Source organism: Neodiprion fabricii, chromosome 2 (genome assembly GCF_021155785.1).
Source record: "Neodiprion fabricii isolate iyNeoFabr1 chromosome 2, iyNeoFabr1.1, whole genome shotgun sequence".
NCBI lineage: Eukaryota > Metazoa > Arthropoda > Insecta > Hymenoptera > Diprionidae > Neodiprion > Neodiprion fabricii.
In genome coordinates, this window is record NC_060240.1 from 14,501,984 (window position 1) to 14,518,946 (window position 16,963).

The 16,963-nt window shown below is 40.2% G+C and overlaps 1 protein-coding gene across 3 annotated transcripts; it reads right to left on the bottom strand.

The window, feature by feature from the left end:
• Window positions 1–1,000: 1,000 nt before the first annotated feature.
• On the bottom strand, window positions 1,001–12,915 carry LOC124177014 (icarapin-like). Of its 3 annotated transcripts, none has more exons than XM_046559022.1 (5): window positions 12,760–12,915; window positions 12,581–12,678; window positions 7,372–7,524; window positions 1,960–2,078; window positions 1,001–1,556 (listed from the first exon to the last, which is right to left on the bottom strand). In XM_046559022.1, the coding sequence occupies exons 2-5, from the start codon at window positions 12,645–12,647 to the stop codon at window positions 1,302–1,304; spliced, it is 594 nt and encodes a 197-aa protein (XP_046414978.1). In that variant the 5' UTR covers window positions 12,648–12,678; window positions 12,760–12,915; the 3' UTR covers window positions 1,001–1,301. The 3 variants fall into 3 exon arrangements, with proteins under 3 accessions (XP_046414978.1, XP_046414979.1, XP_046414977.1); XM_046559023.1 differs by having other exon boundaries at window positions 12,783–12,903; XM_046559021.1 differs by having other exon boundaries at window positions 12,581–12,855.
• Window positions 12,916–16,963: the final 4,048 nt, after the last annotated feature.

The following is a 16,963-nucleotide window of genomic DNA, read 5'->3' on the forward strand; positions in this document are numbered from 1 at the left end:
TATTCGAATGACGTATTTGAGAAACAATTAAGCGCGTAACGTAATATGTATGCGTTGTTTGTTTTTTTTCTTTTCTTTTCACATTCACTCTGCAAATTGATTTAACTAGTTAGACGTAACTCGTCTGGCTGACGAAGTCTTTTGAATGAATGAAAATAGTGCAAACGAGAAAGCTACGGTTTATCAAGACGTTGAATTGCATAATGGTATAAAATAGCATCATGTATATGTATAATATACTTACATCATGGTACGTGGTCGAGTTCCTGGTATAAACGGCGCAATCTTTCAATCGTACAGATTCAGATCGCAGTGTTTGCAAATTCATATATTCATGACTGTTTCCATCAAGGTTAGATTTCGAATTAACAATAACTGCGTTTGGTATTTTTACGAACTGCAATGACACATAATTTTCAAGCAACAAGAGGAAATCATCCATGCTGTGTCTGGGAAATTTTCATAAGGGTAGGATGTTGAGGGTAAGCAGTGCGTCGGCAGGACATTTGAAAGTTAATCTGGCGGAATACTCCCGTTGTGGAAAATTGCTGACTCGTTGTTGACATCTTTATCCGAAATCCTAAATTCAACACCCGTTGAATATACCGACAAACTCTTTATTCGCAAGCCCACAAGATTGTCATCGCTTCTTGTCTGCCACGAAATGATGGAAATTCCTCCGGTGCAAATTGCGTTACAATTAAATCCCTGCTGAACTTAACCATTGCGCCATAACAACACTACGGTGATCGTATTTCTCATAATCATGCAAAATTTATGTTACGCCGACCAGTAACCAAATTCATCGGAAACATTATTCGAAGGAAATTTTTTCCACCAGAGCCATTAATCATCATCGCCGACGGCAATATTATACCTATACCTACTCACAATATTGAAGAAGGATGTGGGGGACAAGTTGAAACAAAATACCAGCACTCGTCAGCAGTTCCAAGTATATAAATCGATAAATTTAATAAACAACACGCAAAACACGCTGTATAAAATATAGTATATATTTCACCTACCAATATAGGAAGAGGCCGGCGAGATATGCTCCCCAAGCACCGGCTTCATTATAGGTATAATAATATGTATACATATAACAACACACTTATAACATATATTCCTAATTCGTTTTTGGTTCATAACATGTTAACAAACCCGATATTAAGCGAATGTAACGAATCTACACCTATAAAGTATAATACAGACTAAACTATATATCAAATACACATTACATATGATTTTCCTCGTTCCATTAAACACATTTTCTCATTCATTCTTTCTTGGTCAGCTTACTAGATTGCGACCAGCCGATCGGGAATTTCATTCTTGGAGAAATCTTCGAGGGATTCAACGCTACGGTCCGGGGATGAAGATGAGGAAGAAGGCGGCTCATTGTTGGCAGGTGCCGTCACATCTTCTGAGTCAGGATTCTCTGTCGTGTTTACCGGTTTTATGTCGACAACACGGACCCGTAAAACTGTACCGCTGTTTTCGTCGCCGTCGCTGTACGTGGTTTCGTTAACGGTTACAACGTGGCCGTTGATTACCTATGGATTCAAAAATATACAAGAGAAATGTGATCAGTTACAAGAGATCAATGCGAACAATAGATGTGGGTATTTATGCAGTTCGACGAAAATTCGCTGCGTCATTGATCGAGTGTTAAAAGAGCTCGGGTGAAAAAACAATGACAACTACACATAATTATTGCTTTTGTGGTCAACAAAATTATTCCAGAAAAATTCCGTATCTGACACAAATGGATACTGAAAACTGCCATTTACTTCTGAAGAAATTAACAGGTTATATGAGCAGACAGTACATGTTTTTTCTGTGCTATAATAGTCGTTGATTCTTTCTGAGAACTTATACTCTATTCTAAAATACGTAAGTCTGCATTTTACAAAATGATTTGCAAAGCAATCCACCGCGATTATTTTTGCGACTCACCTTTGTAGTTGAGGTGGTGTTTGCTCCCTCGGGGATCTTGGGAATATCGTACAAGCCGTCGGAACTTCCCAAATCTGGAAGAGAGGCTGCCACTTGCTCCCTCAATCTCTTCATCATGTCTGTAAATTGATGTAACCATGCGTTAATAATATATCTGTTAAAATTAGACTTTCTATTAACATTATTCGCACTCCACTATCATGTTCGACGAATTTGAGAAGATTTACAGGCAGACATTTACTCGCGGTTCAGTACGAAAGGGTATGTGCACACGGGAATTGCACGGAGAGAGGTGTACACGACTTAAATCAAACATTTCCTCGAATTTCCTAATACCATTAATTCGTGTCAGACCGTCATGCAAGATACGGTGTCACAATCCAGCAGCAGAAGCAAGAGCCGAAGTAAATGTCAGGCTCGTAATAGTAGCTCAATATTTCAGAGCTCTGTATAGGCAAATGCCTCATTATAAAATAAATTCACATCTCCCAGGACGGGTTTAAGGTTGTACGCACCGTGAAACAAAATAAACTGGAGACTAGTGCTTTTTTTTACCAAAGTTTTTTTTTCTCGCTGTGTAACGGCATAATAACACTGTAGGGGGAAGTTGAAGGATTGAGATATCTGTCTTTACGTCGGAAAACGGTCAAGCGTGGAGAAAACGGTGAGTAAATTTAAAAATCATTTCCGTGTCCTTCTTTCTTCACGCTGGAGGGTTGCCTGCGCACAGACTGCTGCTGTTGCTGCTCCATACATCTTTTTCAACGCTCGTCACACCATCAATCCCCTTCTTTTCATCCGGGCTTTTCTGCCACTGTAAAATCCATATAGGTAGGACTACACTACACCCTATATCCGCAGTAGCAATTGATGCAAGCACCACATTCACAGCTGATCCTAAAAGTCGTTTTTTGCATCAACCATGGCAGGTTTGCTCGATGAATTCTGGACAATTTTTATTACGAGATCAAAGACCAGATCACATATTTTTCTCATTAATAAAACCAGCTGAAAAGATTCTTCGTCCGTGAGGTGAAATTTTGTGTATATCCAGCCTTTGAGCTGAGTATTACCCGCACATTATACGTTTATAATACGTGCTATATAGATCTGGATGGATGTGGAGATGTATGTGTAGGCCTACTACGCGATACTCGACCAAACACACACGCAATCTCCTCTCATATAAAGCAGAAAACTTTTTTAATCCCAAGCGACCATCCTTTCAGGGGGGAATGCAGCCCCCCACACGTATGCTTCGCCTTACATGCAAGAAAAACCCTTACATATAACTTCTGACGATGGTATGTAACAATTACCTGATACCACGCACTTACACAATGTGGATGAGGTGTATAAAAATTTCAACTCTCGTATAACAACGCCAACTTCTTGCGTTACAATGGGTTTATTGCATGAGACACAAATATATCATCTTTCTTACCCAACGCTATTCGCTGGACACATTTTTTCGTGGTTTATCTTTACTCGATGCATATATCTGACCGAAATTCAAATTGAGCACACTATTTACAAAACGGCTACTATCGAGTATGACGTTTTAAGATTTCTTTAACCTTGAATCATTCTTTCCTAAGTTCGATACTCCAGTATATTCTACTGGTAGGTGTACAAATTAATTTCCTGTTTTGTTCGCCGATCTTGAAAACCATCCGAAATTACAACATCTGCTTAGACATCTGTAATTTTCAAGTGCTGGCATCTACGCTCCTTTCAAAACACGGTATGAACTAGTGTAATGAGTAACAAAACGTCCAACACAGCCGATGGATACATACCTCATGACGTCTAATAAGGAGCATATTCGGCACTGCATTATTTTCGTATTTCAGTTAAAAAATAACGCCTCTTTATAAGTCATACGAGTCACTGCGCCTCTACCAGGAGCACAAAAATCATTTCAGCGGCTTCATCGGTGTCTTGTTGAGCGAACAGAGTACACTGCCGAATATGTTCCTTATCAGAAGACACGTATAGATCTGTTTTTGGGGTTATGTTACTAGTGTAGATGGCAGCACTTGAAAATCACAAAAGGATCGATCGATATTCCACTTGAATATGGCTTCCAAGATTGGCGAAATAAAAGTAAGAAATCAATTTGTGTACGTATTAGTAAGTGGATAAAGGTATTTCGATCCGAATCTCGCTACCGCGACCATCAGCAAACGGGCCGTGGATGCATTCATAAATAACCGAAAGCAGAGAGGCTGCCTAACGTGACCGAACAATACAACACGGGCGAACAATCGTCTGCATGTATATCGCACGGCCTAGGAGGGTGCAATAACATGGAATCAACTGGTTGGTGCATGGCATCAGAGGGTGCAAAAAGCTGGTTCAACTGCAGGAAACACGAGCCAAATCAGCACAGTCCTTTGGCCGAAAAAGTACAGTGCAACGGTGAAACTGGGCACGTATAATAGCGTCGATGAAATTGTGCAGGGCAGTTCGACAACGCGATGCGGAAGATAGCTGTGCCACGGGGAAGTTGGGCCGCTGCGTAACGATCCCGCTCATTTGGCTTCATTACAATGACCTTGTCACCTCCGACCGTGTTCAGACGATGTCCTTAATTTTTATTCTCTGCGCCACTCTCCTGTGCAGCGTTGTGCCATTGCCGCATTCAGCGTTTATACTTATTCAAAGTCTATGAGTCATTTCACGCCAACCGACAAGGCGTTTTTCGTGAAAAACGTAGCTCAATGCCTCCAATGTTATTGCCACTTATTATTGTCACTTATTACTAGATTCTATGAAAGAAAAAAATAGACGTTTTTCGATCGTTGACCCTAATATGTCGATGATTGGAAAGTTAAATAAGGCGTGCTTAAATTCTTGGAAAATACGTCAATTAAAATAAAAAAATTTTGTATTACTGACTATCTACTCATGTCAAAAACTTGAACTTTGGCTAGATTTCAAATACTCGAAGTGCATTTTCACCTAATATCTATTATTATTATTAGCAGCGATGGACATTTTCATTTGTTATAAACAAGCGCATCGTTTAAACGTAACGTATGAATGAGTGGCTGACAGTAGTCAGTGTTTATAGGTAAAAATGCAATATGAAAATCTTGAAACTAGCAGAAAATTGAAGCCTTTAACATTGGTAGAACCTAAGATATAAAAGTTTGGAAAAGCGCATGTTTATGAGTTTCGGCGTATTATTCAAAAATTTTGTCTCACCTATCGAATGATTGAAATCAGGGCTGAATAGTGAAATGCAAATCCATGTTTTTGCACAGAATTTGGAAAAAAAGTTGCTACACTTTAAAAAAAAAAGTGTCATGTTTCATGGATCCCTCATTTGAGTGAAATGGCCCACTCATATCTGGTCATGCGCGTTGATTGCCAGCGCGGCCTGAGGCGGTGGAAAGGAACAGGACCTCGCGAATCACGGCGTGCATAACCACACAAGCTCGAGTTTCGCGATTGTGCGAGTAAGCACAAGGCGTACAATATGTCGCATCACTCGTCGGAGATCCCGCCGAGGTTTGGCTCGGCTCTGCTCCTGCTGCTGTATATCCGTCGGCTGGCAATTTGACATTTTTTTCCACCCTGTGCGCCGTCGCGCTTCCGGGCCATTTAATAAATTTGATAAATATGTCGGGGAGACGTGGAGGGTGCTGCAAGGGCGACCGACGCGCGTCTGCTTGCTAATAAGACGGGACAATTATACTACACCTACAAAACCCCCGAGTTTTGTACGTACACCTATAGGGAATATTTATACAGTATATATATATGTGTATGCCTGTGTAGGTAGGGATGTACAGGTATAGTGTGTAACGGAGCGGCGCGGAAATCGCGAGAAAATAAGGCAGCCTTAATTTAACTCGTTGAATTAATATCAATATTGTTCGTTTCAGTTAACCTTCGAGGCAAGGCTCACAGTAAAGTCGTTATTCGTAGAAAAAGAAAGCACGCGGTAACTTTGAAGTATTGCTTTTATGCGTACAACTGATCGATATTTATTTATGTACGAACATTTGCTGCAACGTGTTTTCAACAAGCAAGGAATATCCGAATAATGTAATCTGTGTAATCACTTGCTACCCACCCTGCAGTGTAATTTGGTTCAAAAATATATATATATTCCCGTATATTTGAGTGCTAGATAAACAGCTCAGCGTGTTTGTCAGACTAGAAGTCACGCGACACTTCAGCCTCGTTTATTAACGATTTCACAAGTCGTATTACTGTACGGTATAACGTTTCGTCGAGATTCTCTCCTCACCTTTCTTTGTATTCAAAAAAAAAACAGCCTAATTATACTGAAGCATTCATCTCAACACGAGATTTGACATTGGTATCGCCGGCAATGAGAGATACGAAAAACTATGGACACAGACACACGCTTGAAAGGAAAGGAAAGGGTTTAATGAATTCAGCTGATTTGCCAAACACGTCAGCCTTGAGAAGTGACCTGGGCATATATAAACCGGCTTGCTGTATGTTCAAAATAGCGAACGTGGCGGGTAGACGCCTACGTGAAACTTTATCCCAAACACGATGCATTCATTAATCGTTTCTGACTGTATGGTTATATCGATCCCGACCGCCCCACTGCGGTCTGTGGCGACCTAAAAGTTTGCGGCACACGGGAGAGATGGTGAAAAACATCGAGATGTCAACAAGGGTTCGCAAAGGGCAACGAGTACCGCCATCCCAGGACGGCTGTACATCCGAGTTGAACTGGTGAATCCACCCTACGTCGTTTTCTTTGTCACTGTGTATAGTTGTTTCGGGATGCAAATCGCGCCAGCAGTCCCAGAGAGTGTGGGGACAAAGTTTTTTTTCTCCTCCCCCAGTTGGGAAAATAAAACTCGCACGTGTTTTGCTCACTACTAGTAATATAATGGTAATTGGTGTACGTAAAACAAGCTTTAATATCCACAGGAGGCTCAAAACGTATCAGTAGCTTCAGTTTCGTTGTCAGCTTCACTGGTTCGTAAACGAAATATTTAATCAAATACCGAAAGGTGTGCTCTTAAGCTTCGGAGAAAATCGATCGGTAGGGCAACAAACGGAATCGTTATTCGACAAAAAGCCATAAATTGTTGTTCCGTGATTGAACGGACTTGTGTGAAAGACTGGTTGGTGGGCAAGATTCCTTTGAAATTGTTATGATTTACCCTCAGCTTTGTCAAGATGACTAAATTTGAATCCGAAACACGTCGAGTATCTGGGAATTGAAAAGCCGGAAAACGGTTTCTACTACGGGGGAAATACTGATTCAATGAAAAATTCGAGAGAGAGATTTCTTTGAAACTTTTTCCCTTGCCTTGCAGAGAAGGCCCTTGAACGTACAAGCGAGTGTGTACGATATAAATTCCATTCGAGTAAACGAGTTCGTACTCGTGTTATCGACATACGTGTAATACTTACTTTGCATTCTCGTTATAAAACCGTCGAAAGGATTGTTGGGAAACGAGCTGAAGAAACTGCCACCGAAGCCATCCTCCAGGTCATCGGACAAGACGAGAATCGGACCAACCTTCTCGAAATCTTCATCACTTTCAGAACTTTCGGAACGTGCACCTATGATAACAAAAAAAATGCGGACATGAATAAAATGAAATTCAAAGTAACGATGTCTATTGAGCGCGCTATCCATGCGATTCACCCTCTTGTCTCTTTGAAGAACGGTACTGTGGTATGTTACTGACTGAGTGGAAACCAAATTCTCGAGGAGATACTTGACTGTGTCACACATCGCATACTTCTCCACATAATTTTATACCGATGTCGCAAAAAAGACCTTTGACGAATCGATTGTTTCGCTGAAACGCAATGAGTACCTAAAGTGAAAAAAGCTATGGTCTGCAGCGGCTTGAGGTAATACCTATTGCCGTTTGAAAGAATGCAATTCTTTTCTCGTTTTCTCTCCAGTCATTCCTCTTTCCCATCTACTCGGGTACACAAGAGCTGCTTCGACTGTAATTTGTTCATTTTCTTGTATACGTCTACGTCTCTTTGTCGCTTTGAAATTGAAGAGAATTGAACACTTCCAACACACCGTGCGACGTCGTTTGATGTCATCAGCGAGCTACAATCCGAAGTAATCAGCGTCAGTGGGAGGTGGTACAGAAGAGGCAAGACGCTGGTTCTTCAGTTCACAAAATCGGCATCAATTTATTCCGAGGCATATACTCGCGAGAGTCCCAGAGTGTAATTTGAAACTGAGTAAGAGGTAGCTACTATAAGGCTCCGCGGTATCGTGCAAAAGTAAGGCAGGAGTATATAAGGGTTCGCACATAAACCGTAATATACCCATTTATCTAACAGGGGTGAAACTCGAGACCGATAATGCGATTATGTTAATATTGAAACACTTCCTGACCTTGCGATTTTCGTTTTAGTTATACATAATACACAGCGCGGTTTAGACAGCGGCGAGGATAACGAGAGGATTATACCTATCAACGAAGCCTGCAACTTCCACGAACAATCACGAAATTAAATTACCCGCAACGCGTGACGCACTTATTCAAACAAGACACCTTGCACAGTAGCTATGAAGACATTCGTTCAGATGCAGCTTATGCGACTAGTCAGACGTCGCAGTTCTGATTTAATCAGCTTAAAGGATAAAGAGATATCAGACGTCGGAAATGAGGCAGCAGTGCATTTATTATCACGTCCATGAATCGAGAAGGATCAAGTATAACCTGATATATGCAGAACCGCAAAACCGGTCTGTTGCCGTCGATTATGGCGACTGAATGCAAAGAGTATTTGCAGGATCGGAGGTCTTTTGCCAAAAATCGATACTTTTAAAAATGTGCTAAAAAAATCGTTCCAAAAGTTATTACACTATTTTAGAAGGTGATTTGTATGGATAACTGGATTTTCTTCGAATCGAACAAAGGCCTGTTACGTAGCACGAGTAATTCTGTTGTACAAGCAATGCTGTTTGGAAGTGATGTCGACAAAAAAAGGGAGGCAAAAAATACCCGAAAGTGAAAACGTACGACGAGGTGATGCATGTGTTTAAATTTGCTCTCCTTCCTTTTCATCATTATCAACGACCATCTGCTGTTACGAAACTGCAGAGTAATTTAAGCACTGACATACATACATGCACATGGGCGTGCTCAAGTTTTGTTCGTAATACGTTTAAGGCTTAAGCCGACGTAACGAGTTGGAATAACCGCGGCTCGTCGGACGGTTGCATGAAATATCAAACTAGCACAGCGTGTAGGGGCTTACGCAATTTGAATATACGTGCGCATCAGCGTTTCGCACACAGCAAATGCGTTCGCACCTGAATAATCCAAAGGTTAAGAGAAGTGTGCTGGCCGATCGCACGAGCCTGAATGGACGCCATTGGCATTCGAGCCCCTCGTCTAAGGTCAACCTTCTCTTATGACACCAGACTGGTGTAGGTGAGCCCTCTCCTCCACATGCAGCTACGTGGGCAATAATCACAAGCCCCGAGTACGTTACGGTTAGCCGGAAAAGTCGCCGTTCACATTCTGAGACCCGGTTCTTATACAGAGAAACGTGGCGGCACACAATGCGCTTAATGGTCGATGGATATCGAACGAAAGGCTGGGGCTCTTTTCGGGTCCCCGGAATTGATACGTGCCGGGGTGAAACCGCTATGGATAAATAAACAGAGGGAGGGCATAAAAAAATCTATGCATGTATAAATAAAAGAATATGATAATGAAATAAAAGGTAGTGCAGAAAAGTGTTTGGTTTTTATCCGCATACGCGGCCAATATTTTTCATGTTTCAGATAACGCAGAATATACCTAATTCGACAAACTGACAGACGATGATTGTGTTGTAAACTTTGTTTTATAACAGACTCCTTGGACCAATTACATATTCATTATATTACTCTCATTTTTGAATATTTGCATAACTTTTCATTAAAATACAGCATACATTTTTTGTGAAATACAACTTTTGCCGTGCTCCTCTTGCTTAACAAAGTTCAGAATAATACATCGCACAGCGAGACTGCGAATACCGGTAGTAAACTTCTAGTTGGAGAAAAGTAAGGAAACAAAACGCCAACTGTGCAGCACCAGCAGCGTGCATCTCTTGACTCTTCTTTTAATGTTATGAAAGTAACTTTGCAGGATGAATTCTTGATACGTTACAGAAAAATTCAATACCCGTTCGTATTGTTACAAGAGATATAAATAGGCAAAACTTCTCACTACCTTTGAAATACTTTGAAAAGATTTGTTATATACATATAGTTAACATGTTTATGTAAGCCGACTGTTTTCAGAACATGAAATTGTAAAACTTGGAATTTGTCGTAAGTCTAAAAACAAAGACGTATAAAAAAGTACAGCAGTTATAAACACCGAGGGATAACGGAGCTCGTTCGTACGGATCTTTAAAGTTGATGCAGATATAAAGTTTTCGGCATTTCGTTCTCCTCGCTATCCTATTTTGCGAACGGTTGTTGAATAATTTATACTATCAACCAACAAAAAATAAACCTACCCATGTAATTCTTCTACGCAAAAAACTTCGACGGATATAACCGAAAGCCTCGACATGCATGGATATGTATTTTATAGCATTGTCTACATAAAATTTGTGTCGATATGACGTATAGTTTGGCGGGATGGATAAAGTATAGGGATAGGCGAAAACGTTTGGGCAGCTTGGAAACGTATGTGTAACATACATTTTCAGGGACCGGCGACGACAAAACCGCACCTGTTGAAAAGGTGTTTCCGTTTTGGGATTACATTCGATTAAACAGAACGACCGGATAACACGCGTATACGCAGGTAACAATTGAATTTCACGCTAGAAATAACCGCGTATCTATCCCACATGTGCCTGTCGATGCATGGAAAGTTGGATAGATTCTGACCCTCTCGATATCCCTAGGAATTTTACGACCGACGGTGTTGGATGAGCACCGTTTGCACTGCCGGTCGCGCGTCGCAGATTCTTTTTTGTTTCTGCTCGGCCTGAAGGCGCGCGACCAGCGGTGCAAACAGTGCTTATCCAACACCGTGGGTCGTAAAATTCCTAGGGATATCGGAATGGTCAAAATCTATCCAACTTTCTGTACATGAACCTCAATTCTCATGGTGTCTACGTGGTGTCTACGTATAACGCTGGCTCAAACTGAACGACGCAGATACGCGTATATCGCCTCTTCTGTGACTCATACGGTTTATGACTACCGAATGATCCAGAACTCGATGCGTTCACGCGTTACACCTAAGGAACGATGCCCGTAACTCATCAGTCGAGACAGTTCGACGTATTAAAGTATAAGTGAACATGAGTATTCCATGTTCTCGTCCGATTCCATATTAATTTGAGAGGAGTGTATCCAATATATTTGAGGTTAAGGGGGAGGGCGGGCGTAGTCGATTTCGACGCTGTCGTATGTATCTCGAATTATTCAAATATACACGAAAAAGGGAATAACAGCCCCGTTCGTAGAAATGATTCCATTTCTTTATTTTTTGGTTAAATGAAAATGTATTGAAGTGGTTTTGTTCAGAATTACATGTAGAATGGGGTCGTTATGCCCTTTTGTGCGTTCGAGGTACGTGGACTTGGATTATTCCACATATATACGATAACGAAGAAATCGACCAGGGTACCTCCTTAAACCTGTAGGTATTCTAGGTTTTCGCATTTAGCACGGGGAAATGAGATTGAAGTTGGTCACGATATTGTAACAATGTATTTTCGACAAAAATCGTTATTCTGTATTATGAGGAGGGTCTGAGATTGAATAAACCGTAATAAAACAGAACAAATCTCACATTCTAAAAACTCAATACCCTCAAAGTCATTGTCAAGTTGCGAATTGATGATTTTTTTTCAATCTTTCATCACGTTTACGTTACTAATTTCAACCTCGTAACGCTGAATGCGGGTAACAATTCGAACGAGTTTGTAAAACGAGGCACATTCAAGAAGGCGTTGATTGTTTTCACTCCCTCGTTAATCACCAGCAGCTTCGTCCTGGTATTTGTCACGGTATTTCGAAATAACGCGAATTTTCTGTTTGGATTTGTCACACCTGCACAACGTATGAATCATATTCATATAAATGAATGTATTGTATACGTTACAGGTATATGAAGTTGTATGTTCTCTATATATTGCGCAGTAAGTCGGATTATTGCAAGTGATCACGTGATGCCGGTGTCGCACGAAAAATCTTGCAATTTTGAAACCGGTTGAACTTATCTGGATGTGAACTATAGCATTACAGATTTGTTAATATTCACCGTCTAGAATCCCGTGCAGAAAATATTTCACTTCTTGAAAACGGATAGGAGCTAGGTTCAAAATTGTATTTCAACTCATACACACACACATTCCAACGAACATGAAAAACACTGTTAGGGACTTGGACGGCACAAAATTTTAAACGTCGATTTCAGAAATGCCGAATCACAAACTTTTATACCCTCATTTCATCAAACAATAAAGAGTATCAAAACGAATGAAGGAAATGAAATAAAGTGGAAAACAACAAAACTTTATACGGAAGCAGTTACAGCGCAGAATATAACCGCTCGTTGATAGTAAATGAAGGTAATACAGTTGTAAAACGGTTTCGAAAAATTCACTGTTTCCAAAAATTATTTACCTGGATAAGCGAAGGCAACGGCGAACAGGGCCGAAGCGAAGATCAGTAGGCGAAACGCGCTCTTCATGTTGATGATGAATTGCGTAGAAACTTGTGTGCTGAACGAGTAAGAACGAGTTTAAGTAAAAGAGTATAAAAACAGGCAGCAATTCAAAAAAAATTGCAGGAACGAAAATTACAAGTATAACGAAGGATCGCTTACGCGAAGCACAACTCTCAATCAAGGTCACTCAACTGGCTCACTCAAATCCCGGTAATGTTCTGCAGCTGAATTTTTCCCGCTAGTTACTATATGCCAGAAGCCAACCGGCGGCCGACCAATCGCGACGTTTCAACGCCCGGCGACCGTCCCTCACGCTTATACGTGTTCGGCAACTACTCGAGTGCACGCAACGTTACGCAAAATAGGAACACACAGGCAAACGGACAAAGGTTGCCTGCCTTACGCGCAAGGCTTGACGGCAGTTGGGAGATACAGTTCAACTTATTCAACGTCGGTCCTCACTCGAAGTACTATAATAATGATAACGGAGATAGCGATTATAATTTGGAGCTTGCATAGTTGTTATTCGGATGGTGGGGGGGGGGGATGTTCGCGCCTATAGGTTATATCCTACATCCATCAATATGCGGCCAACTTGCGGGCGTTTAATGTTCTAGCAGATTCTCGACGCGGTGTGACCTTGTCCTCTCCCCTCTTCGCTTTGATTAATGCAGCTAAACTCGCTTCCCCGTTTCATGATTCATGGAAAACGAGCAAACAGATAATTCATTCGAGAAATTGTCCGTCACGTATAACGTGTAATTAGTCGTTATATCGTGTGTGCCATGTAACTTCGCCTGTGTATAACGTCTATTGTGCAGGGTACCTGATGCGTGGACTGCAGGAAGCGATAATATAACGTTAAAATTATTATCGGCATGCGAGGAAAATTTTTTTCATTCTATTCGAATTTTTGGCTGCTTTGTATCGCCGATTCGTCGGGCTGTATTATTGCAGGGTGAAGTACTCTAGAGTTTAAGAGACAAAGACGCGTTATTCATTTGTCGGCTCAATCGACATTTTCCTTTATTTCCGTTGTTTGGTGGTTTAATAACCTGCAAACACAAAACGCCAATTCATCATCCGGCTCATGGTGGTCAAACTAATTACGTTTATTTATTGGTTTTTCTTTCGTTCAACCATCTTGGGTCATTCCTGTAAAAAATAGCATTTTATGTAGTCAATTTACTCAAGCTATACAAACTTTCGATATGCGTATAATATAATTGGATTATGAAACCTGCCGTATTGAAAATTATCGCTCTTCCAACACACGCTGATTAATACTTCGCATTGGCTTGCGTAAATAACGCTGAAAAGAAAGAAAGAAAGAAAGAAGATGTGCTAATTCAACTAGCACTATATTATTATATTGTTATATTATTACATATAGCAGTATATATTACATCAAACCCAGCATATGTTTCCGTAGCTGTGCCCGAAGCTCATGAATTGAGCATTTTCTGCAAGATTTGCGATTACGTCACTTGAATCACGTTTATAACGTTGTCTACGTAACTTCTTTCGAGTTTTTAAATAACCGCTATTAGTAATAAATATACACTCGGGAAAATGATAATGCTTAAAGCAACTAAATTTTAGTTCTGTACCGGTGAACTTGGTACACAAAGTTTATGTTTTCCCGAAACAATTTACATTTTTAATTCTCCCAAGCTGATATGTTACATTGGCAAAATTTTATCTGATTTGTCCCTGCCGTAAAAGTTTTCTTCAAATTGAAGCGAATCTATTTGCCGTGACTGAATTTTTAAGTTTGTTATTATTGTACAGCCAGAAATTTAGCTGTCTTCGTTACTTGAATTTTCCAGGTGATCTGATAAAATTTCTGCAGCGTGAATATGAGATAGTCACATACATGTACAGTGGGCAGCTTTTGCGCTGGGCCTTGTGGGCCACACGGCCGCAGGACCCATGCAATGCAAGTCCTTTCGCCTATTACACTTTCGCAATGTCAGGTAGGCACATAGTTAATATCGCCGGCGATTGTAAGGAGAAAAAGTATGAAAAAATGGCAGAGCCTGACGAGTGGGGGCGACTGCTTTGCAGCTGGCGAAGCCTCTCTCCACAACAGAGTGACCGGAATAATTGCGAGATCTTTAATCCGGTGGAAGAAGATAATTACACCAACGTAAGACCAATTGCCGGGGAGCTAGGCCAGCTTAATTGAAAGGTTACCAACTTAGTTATCGCGTTACGTGCGTTCTTAAAAAGATGGTTCGTTACCTTCGAAGGGTCCTTTAAACGGACGATAACGCAAGTCGTAAAATTAAGTCTTGCAAAGTCAAGTTATCCTGGGGCTAAATTATACTCGAAGAGGAAAGAGGACCGTTGAGTTAGGAGTTAGCCGAAAACACGTGACAGGCAAGTCAATTTTACAATTCGCCTTCAACAAGTTATATTTATATACGTATATATATATAGATATGTAGGGGGATGGACCCACTCTAATCGATAAAGTGTAAGATTATCCCGGGAATAAATAAGCCCTGTCATTTCGCCCGTGCAGCGTATAATAAATATCGCAGATTGTTATTTGAGTATGATTATCGCGCATTTGCAACCGCCAAGATTTCCACACTGCACGGATAATTCACGTCGGCGAGGATTATAAACAGTACGTATTAAGGTTCTAACGATATGAAAACACAATAAAAACCGTTTAAACATAATCTAACTAGCAAATGTTTAATATGATCCAAATTGAGCTGAGGAGTAGATGATTTTGGTGTTCGGCAGTGACACGTGACTTTCCGTATAAATAATCTATGCGTATTCTGAGTTCAAATGTCGGTGAGACTATAACAGTAATTTTAAATTCCAGTTTTCTGCGAGCGTAGCCAATTTCACTTTCGAGCCCACATTATGCCACGCCGTTTGTAGAGTTGATACGATAGTACATAAGATAAAAGAACAAGGGGAGAATTATTTGTTTCTGACATTTCTGGAAGAAGCCGAGCAAAATCGAGTTTAATAGAATTCGTTAACTTCACGATAAGTCTAAGTGGAAAATAATTAATATTTAATTGGAGTATAATTTCAAGCGCGCAGCTGAGTTATTCATATACTTTCAGAAATACCAGTTTCAAAATAATTTACAAACTTGGAGGCTGGTGAAGGCTTGATCATATTATACTTCAACCTGTAGACGAAGTATTATAGACCATTTTCGTTTTTGACGATGTAGTGAAACAGAGGCCTTTTCCTCGATTTTTAAAACTTCATTTTAGGTTTTCCCTCAGATTTATTATTGCTCAATCAATTTTATATTATACGGTGGTAGTGATGCCGTATCAGAATTGCCCCCACTATCAGCATGCTAATAAACCACGTGAACGATCAAACTTGATTGAAAACGAGTATTGTAATGAGCTTTGTGCGATAATAAAATCGAAAAGTAATCATCAGTATAGCTTCTACGCTCTTGTTTTGTTCAAATGTAGAATACATTCGATACCGTGTGTGATATATTGTCGGATGAGCTACGCAAAGCCTATACCAGTGAACCTTTTCACCAGATAACGATAGTATCTTACGTAATTTAATGTTATTCTCGAACGTTTGAAACCGTGAAACTTGCGCCAAAAAACATTTATTTGCATCGAGGAAATAAACATATTTAGTTAAGATTATTATAATTAGAGGTAATTTTCACACTGTGTATGTCAAAATTATCATAGGATCGGTTCTTTGAAACTAATTTTACAGATAATATTCGACCCACTTCATTGTAGCCAAACTTGAATTGCCCGAAACGAAAAAACATCACTACTTATATCCGACGATAAATGCATGTTTACGGTTTTGTGGAACGAAATTTCCAGACGACGGATTATACTACAAAACAGCGCGACAACTTTAGATAACTGAATTATGTGAACAGTTCGGAATACGTAGCAGTGTATGAAAGAAATTTCATTTGTTAGACTGCAGAGTAACTAGAACATTCTAGAATAATGGGCATTCTTGCAATAACGATTCAAATACAATCGCGCTTACAAAAATCTGTGGTACAAACAACTATTTAGTGTAATTATAGTTGTCCCATTTTGTACCCAGAACTACATTTCTCGGTTTGGATAAAAAATGAAAATAGTTAAAAAATTTACAGCAACCGCAACTAGAAATTGAGATCGGCGTGTGACCGTTGGTTGATGAAAAAAATTGATATCGGACGAAATGTCTGCCAGTAAAGTAAAGCTGTGTATAATGTACGAGACACACAATTTTGTTCCAGGCTCTCCGTGTACAGAACGATAAAAAAAAAGTTCGCTTTGCACATCGCGACTAAAACTTTACCTTTGATCGATCATGCCTGGAAG

Bases quoted from the DNA above. Each gene is read 5' to 3' on its own strand.
- LOC124177014 (XM_046559022.1), bottom strand. From the start codon at position 12,647: ATGAAGAGCGCGTTTCGCCTACTGATCTTCGCTTCGGCCCTGTTCGCC. The intron at 7,525-12,580 runs GTAAATAATTTT...TTGTTATCATAG, and splicing joins CGTTGCCTTCGCTTATCCAG to GTGCACGTTCCGAAAGTTCT. The intron at 2,079-7,371 runs GTAAGTATTACA...ATCAATTTACAG, and splicing joins TTTTATAACGAGAATGCAAA to ACATGATGAAGAGATTGAGG.